The sequence below is a fragment of the Mesitornis unicolor genome, unplaced genomic scaffold (genome assembly GCF_000695765.1).
Source record: "Mesitornis unicolor isolate BGI_N332 unplaced genomic scaffold, ASM69576v1 scaffold2528, whole genome shotgun sequence".
Lineage (NCBI taxonomy): Eukaryota > Metazoa > Chordata > Aves > Mesitornithiformes > Mesitornithidae > Mesitornis > Mesitornis unicolor.
Window position 1 is genome coordinate 43838 of NW_010203654.1, and position 19418 is coordinate 63255.

Sequence of the window (19418 nt, forward strand, 5' to 3'; positions counted from 1 at the left end):
GTTACTGCATGGAGAATCTTACAGTCTTATATTTTCAAACACATTTCTCTTCTTGAACAGACATCTATAGTATATCAGCTCTCTATCATTAAAACAAGTGCTGTTCCAAATGGAGTAGACAGAATGAGTCAATGATTTCTACATTTAGGAAGATTGATTTAATTATAAAGGCCATTAGATTTCAGGGTAAGGAAGAAAAAGGAATATTTTACATCAGAAAAATCTATAGGAGCACACTGATGTGCAAGACCTTGCAGTGAATGATTTTTTTATAACTGTGCTCAGAAAATACTGGGCAAAACTTACAACCCCAAGAGCAGGGATAAGTTCCACAGGCCACGCAGTGGGTGTTTAAGCAGTACTGCAAGGAGTTTACCAGCAACAGTAGATGCTTTTGGTGGTGTTTATCTCTACTAACATTAGATATTTACATAGTAGAAATCCGTAGCTTGGCCAGTCACCCAGTCACTATTCCCTTTATAGTTCATAGAAGAGAAACAGAAGCTTCATTGCATCCTACACACAAAACATCTAGAAAAGGCATCTATATAAATGTCACCCTTTAAGCCTAATTCTCACAGAAAAGATGCTGTTGTCTCCCACCAGCTTTAGGATATGCCTTAAACCCAACAGAAATGTGCACTCAGAATGCCCAAATAGGGTAAAGGTCATTCAGTACGCCAGTAACCTAACGTTCTCTTTAAGTAACAACTTGCAAATCTTTGCAAACTTGTTCTGCCTCATAGGTTAGGTTGATGATTTATGCACCATGCAAGACCCCCCGTTTGCTTTATGCTTACGATGCCACTCCTTTCCTCTGGAGTTAGTAGCCTTCTAGGTAGCCTTATAGAGTTAGTACGTTTGTGTATGTCCTAGAGTAATGAACTTGCAAATACGGGATGGACACACGCATTTCTAAAACACACACACAACTTTGCTTTTTTGAAGAAAATCTTTAGATGCCAATGAAATCAATGGAGCTACCTTGGTTCACACCACCTGCTGAGTTCATTTTTCATTTCCATTACGGCACTACACGTACTCTTCTGATGATGAACCTGTGATGAATTCATACAGAGCACCAATGTCATGGCATGTAAGTGTCCCTTCTCCTTCCTTCTCACTTCTCCCAGCTGCCACTGCCACTGGCACTGAGCAACAAGGACCTTAGAAGGCTGGAAGAGGTGAGATGGCACCTATAAAGTGCAGGGAGCAATGGAGAGATGTTGGCATGAGGCATCAAGAAATCTTACCACTTATAGACTAAAGCACAAGCAAGAAATCCACATTGTGTTTGACCATACGGGGAAAAAAAGCCTTGATATAACAGAATAATTCCTGAGGATACAAATTTCCTTGTGTATTTGGCAATTAAGAATTTATTTATGGAAGCATTGGATCTTTAAAAAATATTTTTAGGTAACCTTTTAAAAAGCAGCTAATCCCAAAAGCTCTTCTGAAGAAGGTATGGGAGAAAGAAAGATGAGAGATGATTAATTACTGTCCTGCCAGGAAGAACTATGTTACAGAAGATAAGTGAAACTTTTATCCTGTGAAGGAGAAGATAATAAATTGAGTATCACAGCGAGAGAAAATAAGAATTCATGCTGGAGTGGGAAATTGCAGTGGCCTCACAATTATTGGTGCTGGATTACAGCATAGGCTCATTGATGAAATAGATTTCACTAGTGGTAAGTAATAAATCTCACAGTAATGAAAACACGGGATTCTGAAGATCATCATTAACCATACAACAGCTTTACATGACAGAATCACTGCATACTTCTGAATGTGAAAATCAGCCACATAAATCTACTATTTGATTTCCACTTTAAAAAGCCCTATAAATGCAAATATACTTGAGGTTGATATTGGCATTTATAACACTTTACTCAAGGTTGTATTGACATTGTTATTCTCCAGCTTTATTTTCCAAGACACGCATCTCAGTAGCACTTGAAAGCTTGCAGGTTTTGCACGGTGTGCACTCTAAGACTCATTCACCTTCATCCAGCAAACCCCTAATCTTGCAGAAAACAATTTCTGTCTCTTCTGCTAAGCACCCAACACTGACAGCTAAGTCTGTTCTCACTTAGCACACGCGTATTTAGTTACACAGTGCTGAGCCAGGCAGTGAAACCGTTTCCCTTACCTGGTTGCAAACATTGCTCTCAAGGATGAGAAGGTTGCTGCATCTTCCTTCAAAGCCTTTAATTCATTCCGTAGTTTGGTCATGGTTTCAGTCACCATTGCTTTTTCATTTTCGTATTTATTCTTCAAATTGGCTAGTGCCACTTCAGCTGTCTGAAAACACAAACAAGGATATATGCTTATGAGACAGATATCTGATAACAGATAAGATGCCATGTTTGATTTTACTTTTGATTTCCTTCTTCGTTCACACGGCAAAAGAAGTGGGGCACAAGATTCATTGCACTGCAACCTCTAACGTCTTCTTTTAAGGTGTACTCCATGAAACCAGGAAAAGTAGAAAGGACAAAGCCAATTTCAATGCACCGGCAACAACCCGACACCGTAAATGCCTCTGCAAAACTGTGCAGCTGCACATTGAGGACTCAGGCAAGTAAGTAAGTTACTACAGCTTAAGGACCTGCTACCATGTCGTTTGAACTGAAATAAACAACCAGATGTGTTCCATGACCACACTGCAAACAGGATGCACAGCACATGAGACTCAGGGTTTTGTCTCATGCTTCCTGCCAGCTGAGGGTTTCCTTGGGCCAGGTGACTGCCAGGACGTGACAGCTTCCTTTTATGTCTGAGCACTGGCCATGCCTACTATCATGCAAACAAGCATGATTTTGGCAGCTTTAACCACTACCAAAAAAAGAACAAAAAAAAATGTAAATTACAATTTTTCACTCAATAGAAAAGCAAGGCTTTGTAGTCATCCTCTTCCTTCATTTTTTCTGCTCCTTCCTTTCTTCTTTCAGTTTAATCCATTAAATTCCGTTAATTTACTGTCCTACTGCTTTTAATAGTCACATTTGTCTTACTTTTGCAAAAGTTGAACCTTCTATTTTACCTATAAAGTTTAGTATCATTTTGAAGTTATTCAAAATACATAGTTTTACAGAGGCTTTATACCTACTGCTGCTATGAGACATTTAAAATTATTGTCAATGAATGAGATTAAGAAAAAAATAAGTGTTTCCTTTAACATTTACTCAGAGGGAGCTTTGGTTGTTTTTTCGCTTCATTTATCACATAACAATTCGCAGTACTTCATACAGAGAGTCGATTTCTTCTGTTGATCTTGTGGGTTCTAGAGCCATCACCAGGGGAGAGAAGTGTAGAAGAACACTAGGGGACATGACAAAAGATGGTAATGGCCGAACAGTTGGAAACCTATTTTAAACTCAGTTTTCTGAAACTCAATATGTTTCCTACTAAAATATTTCTTAACAAAAGGACATATTTGCGACTCCTACTGAAACAGAACTCTCTTCATTTGTGTCTGGGGAAATAGCACAATTAGAAATGGCAGAATCAAAATAATTCAACTTTTTTTTCTAATTGTGCACTCACTAATAATGTTTTCTCTACTTTCACACTAGTTTACAAGAGAAGAGATTTTCAAAAATCATTAGTAATTACCTGTCATTTCAAATTGATGGGTTTTTCCATGCCAAATTTGAAATCATCAGCAATACGCATAAAAAAAAAATCAACCACTTAGGGATATATTCAAATAAATGCAGCTTTTCTCAACCTTGCTGACTATGATTTGGTATAACATAGGATGTTAGACACCATCCTACACTTTGGCAGGATAAAGCAAAAATCATCAGCTTTCTATCTGGTTTCAGTCATGAGCAAAAATCTACGCTCGTAAATTAATGTGAAGAAGAAGGATTAACTATGTTTATTAAAACTACTTTTTTGAAGGGAAGTCTAGAAAATAGTGCATCAGAGGACAAATTCCTATTTAACAGACATGATTAAATCAGATTTATTTAAGAATTTTCAGGTCACTAATGAGGCAGAAGTGGTTTATGAGAGCACAGGTAGACTCTATGGCTCAAAATGAGTTCTGCTTTGCCCTGAAGGCAGAAACTCAGATGTCTTTGCTTTGTAAGAGAAATACAGCCCCATGTCCCTAAATGTATCATACCTTATCTTCAAATACAGAATTCAGGTAAAGATTTTCCTTTTTTAGGGAAGGAAAATTAATTAAAGGTATGTGCCACCTAATGCTAGACTTTTAAAACAAAATTGTTAAATTGTTTCAGCCGTGGCATTACATATTCCATGTAAATCAAATAATTTATAAATCACTGAAACCATGCAAAATGATCAGACTGTTCAATGTGATCCCTACATTGTAGTCTGGATGTCAGGGTAAGTTAAATGGACATGTAACACTATGGGATGAAAATTAACTTAGAAATAGAATTTTCTTGGAGAATAAAGGTAATGGAGGAAGGACTGTATCAAATCTTCAATCTTTTTTGTTGTTTCCATTAGAGTTTTCCATAAAACAACATACAGAAGACAAAGTATAAATTGCACAACCTGTTGGAAGCGACTGGTGGCTCTCCATGCACCAGACAAGCTTTTGAACAGACCCCTTTGCAGGCTGTCCAAGGTCTCCCTCCTGAAAGTCTCCTAAGTGAATGAATGAATACACACAGGTGCTCTACTAAAGAAGCAATTAAAACTAACAAAAATGCATTTTTAATAGGCAAGATAAAGAAGGGGGAAGCAAGATGGGCAAGCTTCTGTTGGAAACCTGCAGCCAGGGCCAGGAGGGCAACAGTGCATCGCTATAGCATGAAGCACAGCATGCTCAAGAGGTTCTTGTAAGAGCCAGTGGGCACCGGATGATGCAGCTGCTCAGGTTACCCACAGCTCATCGGTTTGGGACTTGGATGCTGACTGAAACCGATTGCTGTCAGACTCCTCAGCTCTGAGGACACTATTTTACAATGCAGCTAAGTCAATCTATATTGGCACCTATGTGTCTGGTCACCTCAGCTGTACTGTCAGACTCTGCCAAGAGTAACAGAGACAAAATTAACTTAAGCCATAACTCCATGTTACTCTTACTCCAGCACCAGCTCCAGTCTAAATTATTTCTATTTGTTTCCCCTCTCAGACAGTCTCCAAAATTGTACCTACTGATGCCCAGGATCTGGCTTTGTTTTCAACAGCTTTTGGAAGCATTTGGTTTTAAGCTGTGGCTAACTACAAAATCATGTCATAGTAACTACAGACCTTTGCTCCACATGAAAATGCAACCTCTGATCAACACACATGAAAATGAGGAACACAAAAAAAAAACCAAACCAAACCAGACCAGTCATGCCAAGGAATTGGGCAAACCTAGCCACTCAGCAAATTGCCTGGAGACATGGGATTAATGGGTCACATAGCATTTGCTGTGCAGAGGACATCACCTGGAGCTGACAGCAAGGCTTGGAGAGAGCAGAGAGCTCCAACACCTGGACTCCTGCAGGGTGTGAAACACAATCCAGTAAGAGAGAGCTGGGGCACGCAGAGCTCAGCCCATCCTGTCCCCAAAATGCAGCCACGAAGCTGCACAGGCCGAGGTAAGCACACACTCAAGCCCAGGACCCACAACATCCTTTTCATCTCCCCTCCTTATCTTTACCAAAGAGATGTTTGCCCAAATCCAGCTGCCTAAAGGTTGCCACCTTAATCCTGAAATTCATGAACAAATCTCATTTTCTCTATATATTCACACTCTAAGATGACTTTGCATCCCATTTACTTTACAGTAGCAGTGCGAAAAGCAAACCAAGTCAAAAGATTGTTGCTGAAAGAATATCAAAGATGCCTACAGTGGAAAGTACTTTATTTTTCACACAGGAAAGCAGAACAGTAAGCTGTTATTTTAGTGCAGAAATCATAGGTAGCATTGGATCTTTCCACCCAGCCTCACTTTCCTAGCAGAAATTCTACTGTATTCTGTCTATATAACATCAGGGCATTTTTTTATAGATAAGATACAGTATGTCCAGGGTTATCAGGTTGTTTTTTTCAAAAGGACTTTTATGGGTATCTCAGTTAGGGGAACTGGAGACATCATAGTTACTGCCAATGCGGATGTGAAGGTCTTGCTGACTCAGCTCCTTCCCATTGAACCATTTACCTATGAGAACAACCAATCATTTTTCAGTCAGAACTTCAGGATATTAAATTTCCCTCATAAGCAGCTTTACTTTCTGAATGTTATTAGAAATCAAAATCAAAACCATTATTGAACTGGTCCTAAAAGTTATTGTATCATTAATTTGATATTACTTTACAATTTATGCTACTTGTTAATGCTACTTGGGTTTGCTCCACAAACCTGGTGCTGACACAGTAATTATGGCTATGAATAAATGGATACATAAATCAAGGCAAGGTAGGCAAACAAACTAGCAAGATATATGTGCTTTGCTATCATAAGCAATTAATTTAATAATCTATTTTCCTGGGCTTAGGATTGCAGCTTCTTAGAGCAAATCTTGCTCTCTTTTTTGCATTACAAAGTTCTGTGTATTCTGTTTCCAGCCCAGCCTAACAACAAAATGCTTATTTGAAAATATTACTAACAAAAGTACAGCTAGAATAAAAAGAATATCAACAAATATTGCCAAATGCTTTCAGCTAGGCACAGCTTGTCAGGTTCAAGCAGAAATTTATGGTATGCTGCTAAAGATTTAAAAGGTGCAGCTGCACAGCTGGAGCACCAGGCCTGCTGTAGCAGAAGGAGAGGGAAGCAGAGCCTCCTTCCTCCAGGGCTGTCCTGCAGTCGCTGTGAAGGCAACTGGGAACAATTCAGAAACTCCATTTACTCTTTTTTCTCTTCTGATGAACCATTCGCCCCTGCACAGCTAACAGTATGTCAACAACTATTACACTGCGACCAAGCGTACTGGCAGGAAAACTCTGCAATTCTGGTTTTAATCTGATATTGCAATGCTTCTGGTGGTCACTAGATAGCACCCGTGTTCCCCTGGTTAAGGGTGTGATTTCACTACTCCAGTACAGCCCAGAATACCAGAGTTAGGGGTCTGCTGCTGGTCTTACCCCCTGGATCTGAATGGCGAGATTTTTCTAGGAAGGCCAGGTCCTGCCATTTTTACACTGCATTTGAGCGTGCTTGTCTTGCTTTCCAATATTATTTAAATCAAAAAAGCTTTACCTAAAACTTCTTTGTTCGGAGTGCTAACAATACAGGTTTTTTGTGACTGCATTTCTCCAAAGCCCAATGAGCCATGATATGGCCCCATTGAAGGCTGGGGATGGGCCAGGGCATCCAACTGCCTGCCAGCTTCACCCCTCAGAGCAGCCTGCTGCAGCTCTCCTCTGCTACCTCGGGCACCAGCAATGTCTTGCTGTACGATGGAAGGGATGAAAATATATAATTTCATATTAACGTCAGCTTCATTAGGGCTTTGATGAAGGGTTTTAAAAAAAAATAAAAATTCTAGTTCTTGTGGTTCTGGATCAAATGTTAAAAATTGAACCATATGTCCTTTGTAGGCTCATCTAAAATGAAACATGCAAAGGAAAAATACCCCCAGCCTATTGCTGCTTAAAAACTCATTATTTTGAAGGGGAAGAACTCAAGGGGAGGCATCGTCACTCTTTCACTCTTTTTTTCTGAACGTGAGTTGTGCTTTGGGTCCTGGGATACATCCATCACTTGAGGCTGGCTGTACTGCTAGCACATAATAAAATTTCATCCCCACCCTCCTAGTAACTTTAAATTTCTCCTATATTTTATAGTATTATGTCTTTTAACTTGGAAGTTTGATGGTGTTAATATTAGATTTGCATGAACAGTATTGCAAGATTCTATACCCAGTTGTACAGTTCCCAATAGCTATGCTGCTATCCAATAAATAAAAGTTTAATTAGTAGCACCTCCTTACTCAGCAAATCTAGCAACCTGATCTAGCTAAAGATGTCCCTGCTCACTGCACTGGGGTTGGACTAGATGACCTTTAAAGGTCCCTTCCAACCCAGTACATTCTGTGATTTCAGTGAGCATGCTTTAGGATGATGCTTTATTTCTGACAGCAATAAAAGAGCAAGACTGAGCTAGATTATCTGGTAGTACCACAAAATAAATGATAGCTCTACACTAATGGAAAAAATATTTAATTTGGAATCTAAACCCATATACCTCAATTACATCTTAATTACATTTTAATTATGTGAGAAATCCACATATAATTGCTCAGAGCTATTACTGCTTAGCTAGAGATGGTATTTCATTACTTGAATTAGTATTTAACATGTGTTGTATTGGAGGAGGGGGGAATGCTATAAAAGACTAAATGTATATTGAAATATTGCTGCAATTTAAAAATCCCCAGTACCCTAGAAACACAGTTACAGATCCAACAATCAATTAAACTTGAAACTGTAACTTCAAACTACTTGACTATTGGGAATTTTAACACTGAATTCTTATCACTGTCATCAGCTAGTAGTATCTTAAGCTGTTAAGCAAAATTCATGCCCCCATGTGCTGATCACTGCACTGGTTTTAGATGAGAACTATCCCAGGCAATCTGGAACAATGAGTCCAATGCTGCAGCCTCTTGCATTCAGGCTTCATTCTGAAGTAAATAAAACTATTTGAATGCCTAAATATAACTTTCTAAAATGTCTGCAGACCTGGAGTCTAATGGATACAAAGGGCTTAGGAGGACATACTGTGCAAAAACCAAACCAAAACAAAACAAAATTACTGTCCTCTTCAAAAACAGATCGTTACGTGCTCCTCTTTTGGCATTTGATATAAAATACCATAATTCTTAGTGTATATGAATTGGTGCAACATCAAAAATAAAGTGGGTTGATGATTTCTTTTTAAGCTATGAAAGTTTTCAAAAGAATAATTTGAATTTTTTTCTCTTAAAATATAACTATAACAAATCTCAAAATAAAAAATTGCAGTTACTGTTTCAGTAAGTTTTATGATATAGTGATGTTGCCCCTTTTCTTAAAATAACCAAAACCCTAATTTTATTTTTAAAGGATTAAAAATGTTACAATGGTAGGAGAAATTATTTCTGACTGAAGAGAAAAATAATTTTAAAAAATTCCAACCACTTGTAATGAAAATAACTCAGCATCTCACCTACTGTCTTATCAAATAAATGTCCAGCTTCTGTATAGTCCAAAGCCACGGGTCATGCTCTTACACTTGCCATTCTCTTCCCGGCGCATGCTTTCACTGTTGTGGCATTTATTTTTATTCCCCTTAAATTTGCTGGAGAACATTCAGGTTTTGCAGCCTGTGGAGCATTACTGAGAGCCCAGAACTATGCAATGGGTTGCTTGGACCACCTGCTCCACTAAACTCCACCAGCGGGGATACCTGCAGCTGCTGAGGTGCTGGCCCAGCTGGTCTACCCTATGCTTGCCTCCCCCATCACTCCAGGGGTATCTGTCCTGGCAGGGGTCTGCACACCCCTGAGAGCCTCTCCACGCATGCTCTGTTTTGTCTTCCAATTACAGAAATCTTTTTGTTTCGCTACAATAACAGCAACGTGCCTGTGCATCAGGCTGGGGGGTAGCTGATCCCTTCCTGCCCCTCTGTTTTGCTCTCGCTCCACAGGAAAGGCTCTTCTGCCTGTGCCCTTGGTGAATGGTGGGTGCTGAGAAAAGCAGAGCTAAAAAGATTAATGAGGAGGCGGGGAGGGAGGGAAGCAAGGTCTGCCCTCACCATGATTGACTGAGAGGCTAAATAACCTGTGAGTAAAATCTCTGCATCTGAAATACTCCAGGGAAAGCTTGCAAGTGACCTGTATAAATAATAGACCTTCCAAACTCAATGCTTTATTAGCATCTTACCTGCTTGTTGGCTTTCAGCACTGCTCTCAGGGTTGCAATCTGCTCCCGCTTTGTACTCAGGAGTGATTTCAGTTTCAGTATCTCTTCCATTAAGGCCTCCTTGTCTTTATCGATCATGGGCGCCAGCTCCCGAGCTGCAGCACGCTGACGTGACAGCTGCAGCGACCGATCAACAGCCTTCTGCAAGTGCTTGATTTGGTCCCTTATTATGGCATTGAGGTTGTAGATGTTCATCGGCTCTTTGCGGATGTCACTGGTATCAGAGACAGGGGAGGAAGGAGGGGCTGTGATGACAGGAGAAATGGTAGGTGTTTTCGTCGGGCTCTGTTCCTTGCCAGGCTCTGTGGCCTCTTTCGTCACCTGTTCAGTCGGGGTCCTGGCTTCTACGGGTGACGCCACCCCTCTTCTGGAGAGCCGTGGGGAAAGGAGACCGCGAGGGTCATCCGGTCCTTTCAGGCTCCCACTGCGGGTGACTCTGCTTTGCCTGTAATAGTCCAACATGACCCTGTTTGGTGTCTCATTATTGCACAGGCAGACGTGATGGTATAGCTGAGCCAGCTCCTCGCTAAACGTCACCAGCTCATCCTGGGCGGTGTTGAGGGTATTATGGTTTTCATTTGCTATGCTTGTCATCCTTTGCAATTCCTTTTCCATGTGGACCATTTTTTCCTGGCTTTCCTTGGTCGACTTCTCCAGGTTTGTCACCTGTTCATCATATGTCTGGATTCTGCTCTCATACTTTGCCTTCTCTTCAGTGTAGTTTTCCACATATTTATTATATTTCTCCTTTAAGGCTTTGATTTCTGCTTTAAGGTCTATTACCTCAGTAACAGCTACTTTGTATTTACATTCTAGGATCTCCAAGCCATTGATGTCCACTTCATAGTCATGTGCTTCCTCACTGGGATCTCGGCCCTTCTCACAGTCAAGCTCAGCTTTCAGCTCCTTGTTGCTCTGAAGCCCCCTCATGGCATTGACGTGCTCTGTGAGCCTGTGGACTCGCTCATGTTGCTCTGTCAGGGCTCCCTTGGTGTGCTCCAGCTGCGTCTGAGACTCCTGCAGGTTGGCCAGGAGAATGGCCTTCTCTCTCTCCACCTGCAACACAAAGTAAGAAACCTGGGATCTCATCCTACCTGTGCTTTTCTGCTGAACGTCAAACTCTGCAATCACATTCATCTCTTCCATTCCCCCAGCCCATGTATGCAACTTTAGGGCTTCAAAGAGATTTTAGCCATATATCCCTAAACCACACAGTTAACTCAGAGAAATATGTACAACCTGTACAAGGTAATGAAGTCCCACCTTTTTACAATTTGCAATATCGCTAGGTCTTGATTTTACACATTGCTCACCGAAGAATTACTTAATGCCGAAGCACTAAGGACCTAGTCAGCTAGAGTGATGGTATGGGATTTATTACAAAATATGTTCCCCGAATTTTAATAGGCATGAACTGCATCACTATCAACAAGAAGTTGTTCTACTGGTGCATACACATTTCTCAATGGAGTCTGAATTTACATTTTCCATGCATAGCTATACCAATCCTTCACAATGTTTATTTACAACTTTGGACTGTTGGAAAATTTCATTAATGCTTGATTACCAGATGCAAATACAGTAAACAAATTGCTGTGTACATTTCTACAGATTAGATTAAATAACCCGCTGTGTGGGAATGTAACACAGATAAAGAGACCAAGCATATGCAGCTCCCATGACTCCTCATCCCCAGCACTTAACAATAAGCAAAATCCATCCTTTTAAGGACAAGGCAGAAAAAGAGGGGTTTGTGGTATAACTAACAAACCACTGGTTCTGACCTAGTAAATTCCTTTCTGAATATCCACAGAGGAATGTGGATGTTAAATAGCAGAAGAGGTCATGGAGGAGGACTCTAGAAGTTTTAATGCACAGCATCTTAGAGCAAGAGAACAAGAAAAACTCGAAGTTTGATCTGCTCAGGGATTTGCTGTTCATGCTAACACCCCTGAAAGATTCCCATTTCAAATTTTAAGTGTAATGCTTCAACATTTTTTTCCTATGCCTTTTCCCTGTTCTTGCTTTCATGGCTTTTGCAATGGGATCCTGAGTCTTCCAGGTTTACAGCTCTTTCTCTCTCATGGCTGCAGTATCTCACCCCTGTGTTTACACATGAAGGGAAAACAGAACACTCCACCTTCCCTTTATGAGTGGCTGAATTACTAATTCAGAGAATTCAATGCTCTCAGTTCTGAAAAAACTTTTAAAAATCCCTCCTTCCCTATCAGTATTCCTCCAGGTAGCATTTGGAAGAGAGTCAAACCAGCCACAACGAATCTCACAGAAGGAAAAGTAAAGCCTTTTAGAGACTGAGAGTGTATTAATGCCATCTCACAGAATGTTCCAAGCACTGCTTCAGACTCCCATTTATGCATAACAAGACTTTCGAGCAGTGGCTGCTACTCAGATGTATTAAGGCACTGAAACATATGATGATCCCCTGGTTTTACAGACAGCTTTCAAAACATAGCCTCTATTAGAACCTGCAATCAACTGTAGGCAAAAACTGTAAGAATAGAAGTAGAAGCCATGTTAAAAACATCTAAAAAAAATCAGCCTAGTTTTCTTGTGTACAGGTGATTGATGGCTTAAGAATTAAAATACAAAATACAGGGCCAAACTTCATCACTATGATCCGGGAAGAGTTTGTCTCCTTACATACAGGGTGCTCCATTTTGGACACTACATAGTCTGTGCAGAAGAGGACAGTCAAGTACCATTGAGTACATTAGTGTCTTTCTCCATTTGATGTTGTTCCCCCATTGCTGCCTCAGTCTGCCAATGGTCCCCCTTACTGCTCACCCCTGTGCCAGCCCACTCTCATTGAGAAAATCTAAAATAGGGCAACCTTCCCCTTTGCCAAAGGCAACTTCTTTAAAGGTGACAGCTCTCCACAGATTTCTCAGTCATACCTGTCCTGGGGCACCTGCATGATCAAGCCTTCACTAGCTTTCCTCTGTTTTTTCCATCAAGCAGCATGTCTCAGGTCTGCTACCCCCAGAAACTTTCAGCTGAACTCTCATTGTTACCACCTGGTATAGCAGACTTGAGTGTTAATTGCATTGCCCTCATCAGATAATGAGGGTATTTATTCTTTCAGGCTGGCAAGGTGAGCTACACACTTACATAAACATCTCAGGTTTGGTTAATCTAAAGGACTGTCTCACCTGATAATAATGACCATACATTACACACCAAAGGCAGTTGGCTTTTTAAGGTTCATGGGTTCATGCCAAAGCAGGCAATTAACTGCAGATTGCACTAGTGTAAAAATAAATATAAAGCTTACATCCAGAGAGTCTTTCCTTTGAGAAAACAACTTGGTGTTAAAGCAGCGTACTGTTTCAGTGTCCGCTTATGTGAACCTGACAGAATTGATCCTGTCAGATTACTGATCAGAGCCGTTGTATTTTATCATGAAGGAAAACTATAACAGAGATAAGTGGAACAAACGGCTTCTGGAAACAAATACTTCTTACAGATATAAAGTATTGTTTCCTTTCTATGCAACTTTTAAAACCCATATACAAACTTGGAGAGCAGGTAAAATGAAATATGTAGAGCTACTAAATTTTACTCATTCTAGTCAAGTAATTATGGATTAAGTTAATCCACTTCTGTTTAAAGTTATAAATAAAAGTTCCTACTTCCAAAGGAAAAAAAAACCCAAACCAACAAAGCTCCAACTCAGCCCTGAGCACATCTTCCACATAATAATGACTCTGCTGTTTCCAAGTATGGTAATTATATTTCTTGCTCTAGACAATACCACACTCTTATTTACACTCACAGCAGACTTTTGGGAATTGTAGTTATTTTTCAGTCCAGCTGGTGGGGTCTTTGTTTTGACACTGAAATTAGTTACTGCAGTAAGGAATCTTTACCATCTTAAAATGAAAATAAAAGCAATTCAAAAGTAACTGCCTATTTTGCAATGCATCCTTCCCTTCAAAGATTTCACTTTGATATTTCCTTCACAATTTGCTCTATAGTTTGCAATTATGGAAACTAATTTTACAGTTGTTATTTATTCCCCCCCTCACTTTTCACATTTAATTTCTGTGACCCAAGGTGAGCTGATAAGACTCAACAGAGAGGATGATGATGTTAAAAAATAGTACACTTCAGCATTTTGCACTAAGCCTTTTCAGTATCTAAAGAAATCAGGTTTTCAGCCGGGTCTAGTCTTTCTTTTCATACCTTCTAACAACATTAGAATGCTGAGCAATGGTCATGGCTATTTGCGTGAGGGTGCTGGTGCCCAGCAAAGCTGTTGTGAATGAAAAATGGTTATACTTCTTTTCTAGGGTCCTTCTAGGGTCCTATGATGGACAGTTTGTGGCTAGTGACCATCAGAAGGCCAACTTTTTGTTTAAAAAGTATAAAATAAATAAGTAATGTTTAAGTCAGAGATAATCAAAACACTTGTAGTATCTTTTGCCAATTCACCAGGCTCCATATCTAGTTTAACAAAATGAAGACAAAACATACCCAAACAATCTTGGTTTTTTTCATTTCCAAGCAGCTTTCACTCGAAATTTATATTGCATAAACTTCATTGTAAATTTTGGTTGGAAATGCTTATGCTGTGTTTTGAGACCTGAACATTTCAAAGCATTTCTTCTGAAGCAGTGTTTTTTTAATTTTTAACACTGTATTTCTGAATTAAATCAAAAGCTGCATATAATATATATGTGCATACATTATATACATAAATGTATACATGCATACACATGCATATTTATATATGCAAAACACACACTTTATATGTTAACACAGAATTTTTCACAGAAATGGAATTCCAAATTTCAAGCTTTCTCACTTAAATTATGCATGTCTTGCATCAAAGTTAATTGTGCAAAGCACTAGATGTCATCATCAGTGTTTGCCACATCATAGCTCAGATTAAAACTTCCCATGGTGCATTTGGCAATGAAGTAAATAGACCAATTAACCCTTCAGCAAACATAGGACGGACCACATAGGGATTTATTGTTCTCCAGCAAGCACTAAAAATCGGGTTTGCTCTACTTTACTTCCCAATTGCCTTTCACATAGTAAGCAGTAAAGGATTTACATTTACTCTCTTTAGCAGAGGCACTTGTTGAAAGTCTGAAGATAGAAAAAGCTGAATGTTTCCTTGATGGTGCCAAACCTTTTCAGACTCTTGTGGCAGAGAAGACACTTGCCAGCCTGTGCAGTGGGACCCTTGCTCTATGTGGCCCTGTACCCCTTCTAAGATGATGTCAGCATTGGGGCTGGCAGCTTGAGTTTTTATCTGGCTTGCATCCCAGGCTCCTATTCTGGTTCTGCCTGGGCTGGGCTTGGATGAAGAGGGAAGAAATGCTCACTGAATGGTCCCCAAGGCACCTCCTGCAGCCTGCGCATCCGCCGGGACTGCCAGCATGGACAAGGGCACTCTGTGACACCTCACACACCACACACTTTCCGAGTACACGGTTATTAAGAGGAGAGCTCCTCTCCTTTTGTACTCTCTTGATGGTATGCCAAATCTTGTTCAAACTGAATTTAACAGCAAAATCTCTCTCTGACTTGCAAGGGAGCATAACCAAATCTGTGTGTAGTTTAGTGAGGCTTTTTCCAGATAGCTTTGGTCATATTGAAGAGTACTTTATTCCACTTGCAATCTCAAGGACATCTCCCACCATTAAATCAGGAAAAAATAATCTAGACATCCAAAACCACAATAACTAGGTGCATTTCTCCTCTTCTGCTAAATGTTTGCTCAAATCACACTGACTTTCACAGACATTCTCTTTTCTAGGGGTATTTCAGGTTGCCCTGCGAGGTGGTGGAGGCCCCATCCCTGGAGACATTCAAGGTCAGACATGATGTGGCTCTGACCAACCTGATCTAGTAACAATGTCCCTGCTCACTGCAGGGGAGATGGACCAGATGACCTTTAAAGGTCTCTTCCAACCCCATGCATTCTGTGATTCTATATGAACACTAAAGCAGAAGTCTGAGAACAGGACATATGTGGCCAAGAATGTCACTGGGGAAAATCAAGGTCACTGCACAAGCTGGCAGCAGGGCCACAGGACATGTGTCTAAACACTTCAGGATATTAAATTCAGCTCCTACCTGCATGAGTTGCTGCTTCAGTTTCTGTATTTCTGATATGTTGAGCTCACTGAAGAGGTCAGAGACAGGGTGCAGAGATTCTCCTTTCCTCCCCGTGGGAGTTCGGTAGTCACCATTGAGTTTCACAAGAGGCCCGTGGATGTGTCCGTTCATTTTGTCGTCATTGTTGGGCTCGCCCCCATCATCTGAAAACTTCAATCCATCTACTGATATATTAATATGGTTATTATACATACTATCATTGAGGTTGATATACTGGGAGAGTTCTTTCCTCAGATTGTTCTTTTGCTCTCTTTCATTTTTTAAAGTTTCCAGAGCTTCTTCCAGCTGATGCTCAGCAATCTCCTTCAGCCGGATGGCATCTTCTAGCTGACTATTAAGCAACACTGTCTCCTCCTCAAATCGTTTAATCTCATGCTTTAAGCCTTCATATTCAACCTGAATTAGACAAGACAAAGAACATTCATAATACTAAAACTTGAGTCATGAAAACCTGCCATTTATCAGCCTTATTGAAGTAGGTGTTACAGAAAATACAGTTTGAAATACCAGACGTTGCCCACAGCTGCAAAGAACTGGCTGCACAGAAAATGCAAGTGGAGCTCACTGTTAAATTCTCCACTGCTCACTTTTTCAGCAAGTGAGAAGCAAGAAATACATCACCTTTTTCTGATCAACTTATGACAATAAAAAATGTATTTCATGGAAAGAAGGCTGTTTAGTAGCAGATATCCTAGTAACCATAGATTTATTATGAATTGCCATAAGCAATGTTCGTATATAATTGTATGTATACATCTCAGGTTAATACAGTCTGATTTATTAATTGCAAGTATTCTGAAGATGACTTATCTAAATTCTTAGCAGATGTAAAGTCAATCAGGTACAGATACTCTAAAGTATCTGATATATTAGCATAAAAACTGTAGAAGAGCCTCAGCTCTCTTCTCTGTGACATACAAGCCTCTCCATTATTCAAAAAGCATTTGATTTTAAAAATTAAACAGCAAACTATTCATACAATCAGTTTCAACTCTAAGATGCCCCAAACTGTTACAGATTTTTAAACTACCAGACAAATGTAGTAACCAGCTTATCCAGCCATGCTATCCTTGAACTGTGTGTTAGTTAGGGGTGCCATTCTGGAGTGCTTGGCAACTTGTTGCTCTGACAGTGCTGCCCGAAGCATGTCCCACAGTGACCTGGGGCAGCCTCACCAGGCTTGGAGGGACTCACTGGTTTTATTCCTTCTTAGAGGGTAAGCTCCCCACTCCACGTCAAGGTGCAGTATTTTATCAAGGTATTTCTGGGCAGTGTGAGCTGAGGAAAAACTGCTTCTCTCTTCTTTAAAAGGCAGCTCCCATGTTTACTCGGTCTATTGCAGCTAACAAGAAGCAAAGCCTAGGAAAACCCAATCTAGCTCGAAACCAATTGCTCATATATGATATACCTAGGATAGCACAGCTTATCCCCATTGCAGAACACCTTCCCTTGCTGCCTCTCCTTGTCTTCCTTTTCAATGATGGAAAATCCCACAGCAGCGAAAAGGAAGAGCTTTGTTTGTAAAGGTCCATGTTCAGGCTAGACCAACTCTTCTAGTAAAAATGATCACACTTTCATTTTTAATTTAATTCCAATCATGTTACTTATCCACCTTTTCATTTCTAAATGCTAAAAATTCCCAGTATCAAGTGAAATAATTTAATAGTTTGGTGAAAGAGGAAAAGAAATATTGAATATCCACATTTCCATAAAAAAGCTTTTGTTTAGTTGAAGCTTTTCTCATTCAAATGCATTAACATGCATTATTATCTGCAATTTTATGGCACTGTTTAGAACATTTTTATTTGACATTTATAGATATTTAAATCATATTCTGGTGCAAATACAAATACCAGCCTTTCCTATGTCAGTAGAATATTTGTCAACCTGTCAAAAGTCTTGTACTCATAAGCCTTTGGAAAGGCAAACTTAACCAAAGCACCAATCTTCAAACCCAGAGAATGGAAACATTTCAAACAATAAGAAAGTTCCAAAGACATATTGGGAAATGTTAAATAGAAAAGGAAAATCTGTGATATTTTGAAATCTACATATAGGAACTTGATATCTTTTCTGACCGGAGAGAGAAGTCTATCTGAAAAATTATTAAATCCCATCAAGTAGCTACGTTTATAACTTAAAGGCATGGAAAAGAAACCTTTTAAAACTTTAAATTCATATGAAAACCACCAGTCTGTATTATCTATATGATTACCATCTCATGGATTCTTGCTTACAAAAGCTACAAAAATCCCCAAATCAGACAGTGATAGTTTAGCACTAAGACTTGTAACATAATGGTTTTGTAAATTGAAGTAAAAAATGCTCTTATAATTTTACTTTTGATCAAAGCTATTTTAGGACTCACAAGTACATGGATATGTGATGCAAAATGACTGATTTTTAAAGCCATTCAAAACATGGCAATGCTTTTTCTCTCCACTGACTGCTACCATTCAGTTACATTACGAATGAATTATTGTGACAAATATAAACACTTCAAAACAGGTTTTCTTCTGGAGGAAACTAGGACAGTTCATAACAGGGTCTTTAATTTCCCACTAGTGTGAAAATGCATCCTATGAGGTTGTTGAGAAAAAAATCTGTGCCTCAAAGGGGGAATTTGCTGGCTTGGTAAATAACTCTGACAAAAGATGATCCGCTATAAATTCAGTTCCAGGAGTATGAAAGTCTAGGTATCTTTGTAAATAAGGAAACTATGTACCCTTTTCTATTACCTGCATATTCCCTGCAGCATGGCTCCATTTTTTAAAATGTTTCAATTGCATTTGTGCTAGAGCAATAAAATAGCAGTAAAAGCTGAAATAGTACTGTGTATTCCTGCAGGAATAAAGCAGCTTTTTTACCAGGCTGCCATTAGAGACTGTGACATGGCTATTTGACAAAAGCCCTCACTGAACCAGGCAGTAGGTTAGGACATAAACCAGGGGCTGCAATGTGGTGCCGTGACCATCTGCTAGCAGTGGAGGACATGGTGTTATGGAGTGCCATGTTATGTTGGTCTGGACAGGGTCTAAAAGGCAAAAAGCATTACATCATCCAACTTGGATACTTGAATATTGATCATAGCAAGTTAACTCTTCTGAGAAGAAGAGTGCTTGAGTCAAGCACTGGAACAGGCTGCCCAGGAAGGTGGTGGTGTCACCATCCCTGGAGGTGTTCAAGAAGCTTGTGGATTTGGCACTTCAGGATATGGTTTAGTGGGCCTGGTAGTGTTGGGTTGATGGTCGGACTTGCTGATCTTAGAGGTCTTTTCCAACCTTAACAATTCTGTGATTCTATAACATGAGAACAAATCTCTTTTGTTCAATTTAAAGGATAACTGTGTTCTTGATTGCTTCCTCAGCATGGTGTATATATCCAGC

General features: G+C 39.8%; 1 protein-coding gene across 1 annotated transcript in view; it reads right to left on the reverse strand.

The window, feature by feature from the left end:
* The window catches only part of BICD1 (bicaudal D homolog 1 (Drosophila)), a gene marked incomplete at its 5' end in the record, with an annotated part of 81415 nt that overhangs the window by 27480 nt on the left and 34517 nt on the right, over positions 1-19418 (reverse strand). Inside the window, 3 exons of the mRNA XM_010190771.1 lie at positions 2153-2304; positions 9844-10938; positions 15991-16428. Coding sequence (XP_010189073.1) covers positions 2153-2304; positions 9844-10938; positions 15991-16428 — 1685 coding nt within the window. The remainder of the gene's footprint in view (positions 1-2152; positions 2305-9843; positions 10939-15990; positions 16429-19418) is intronic.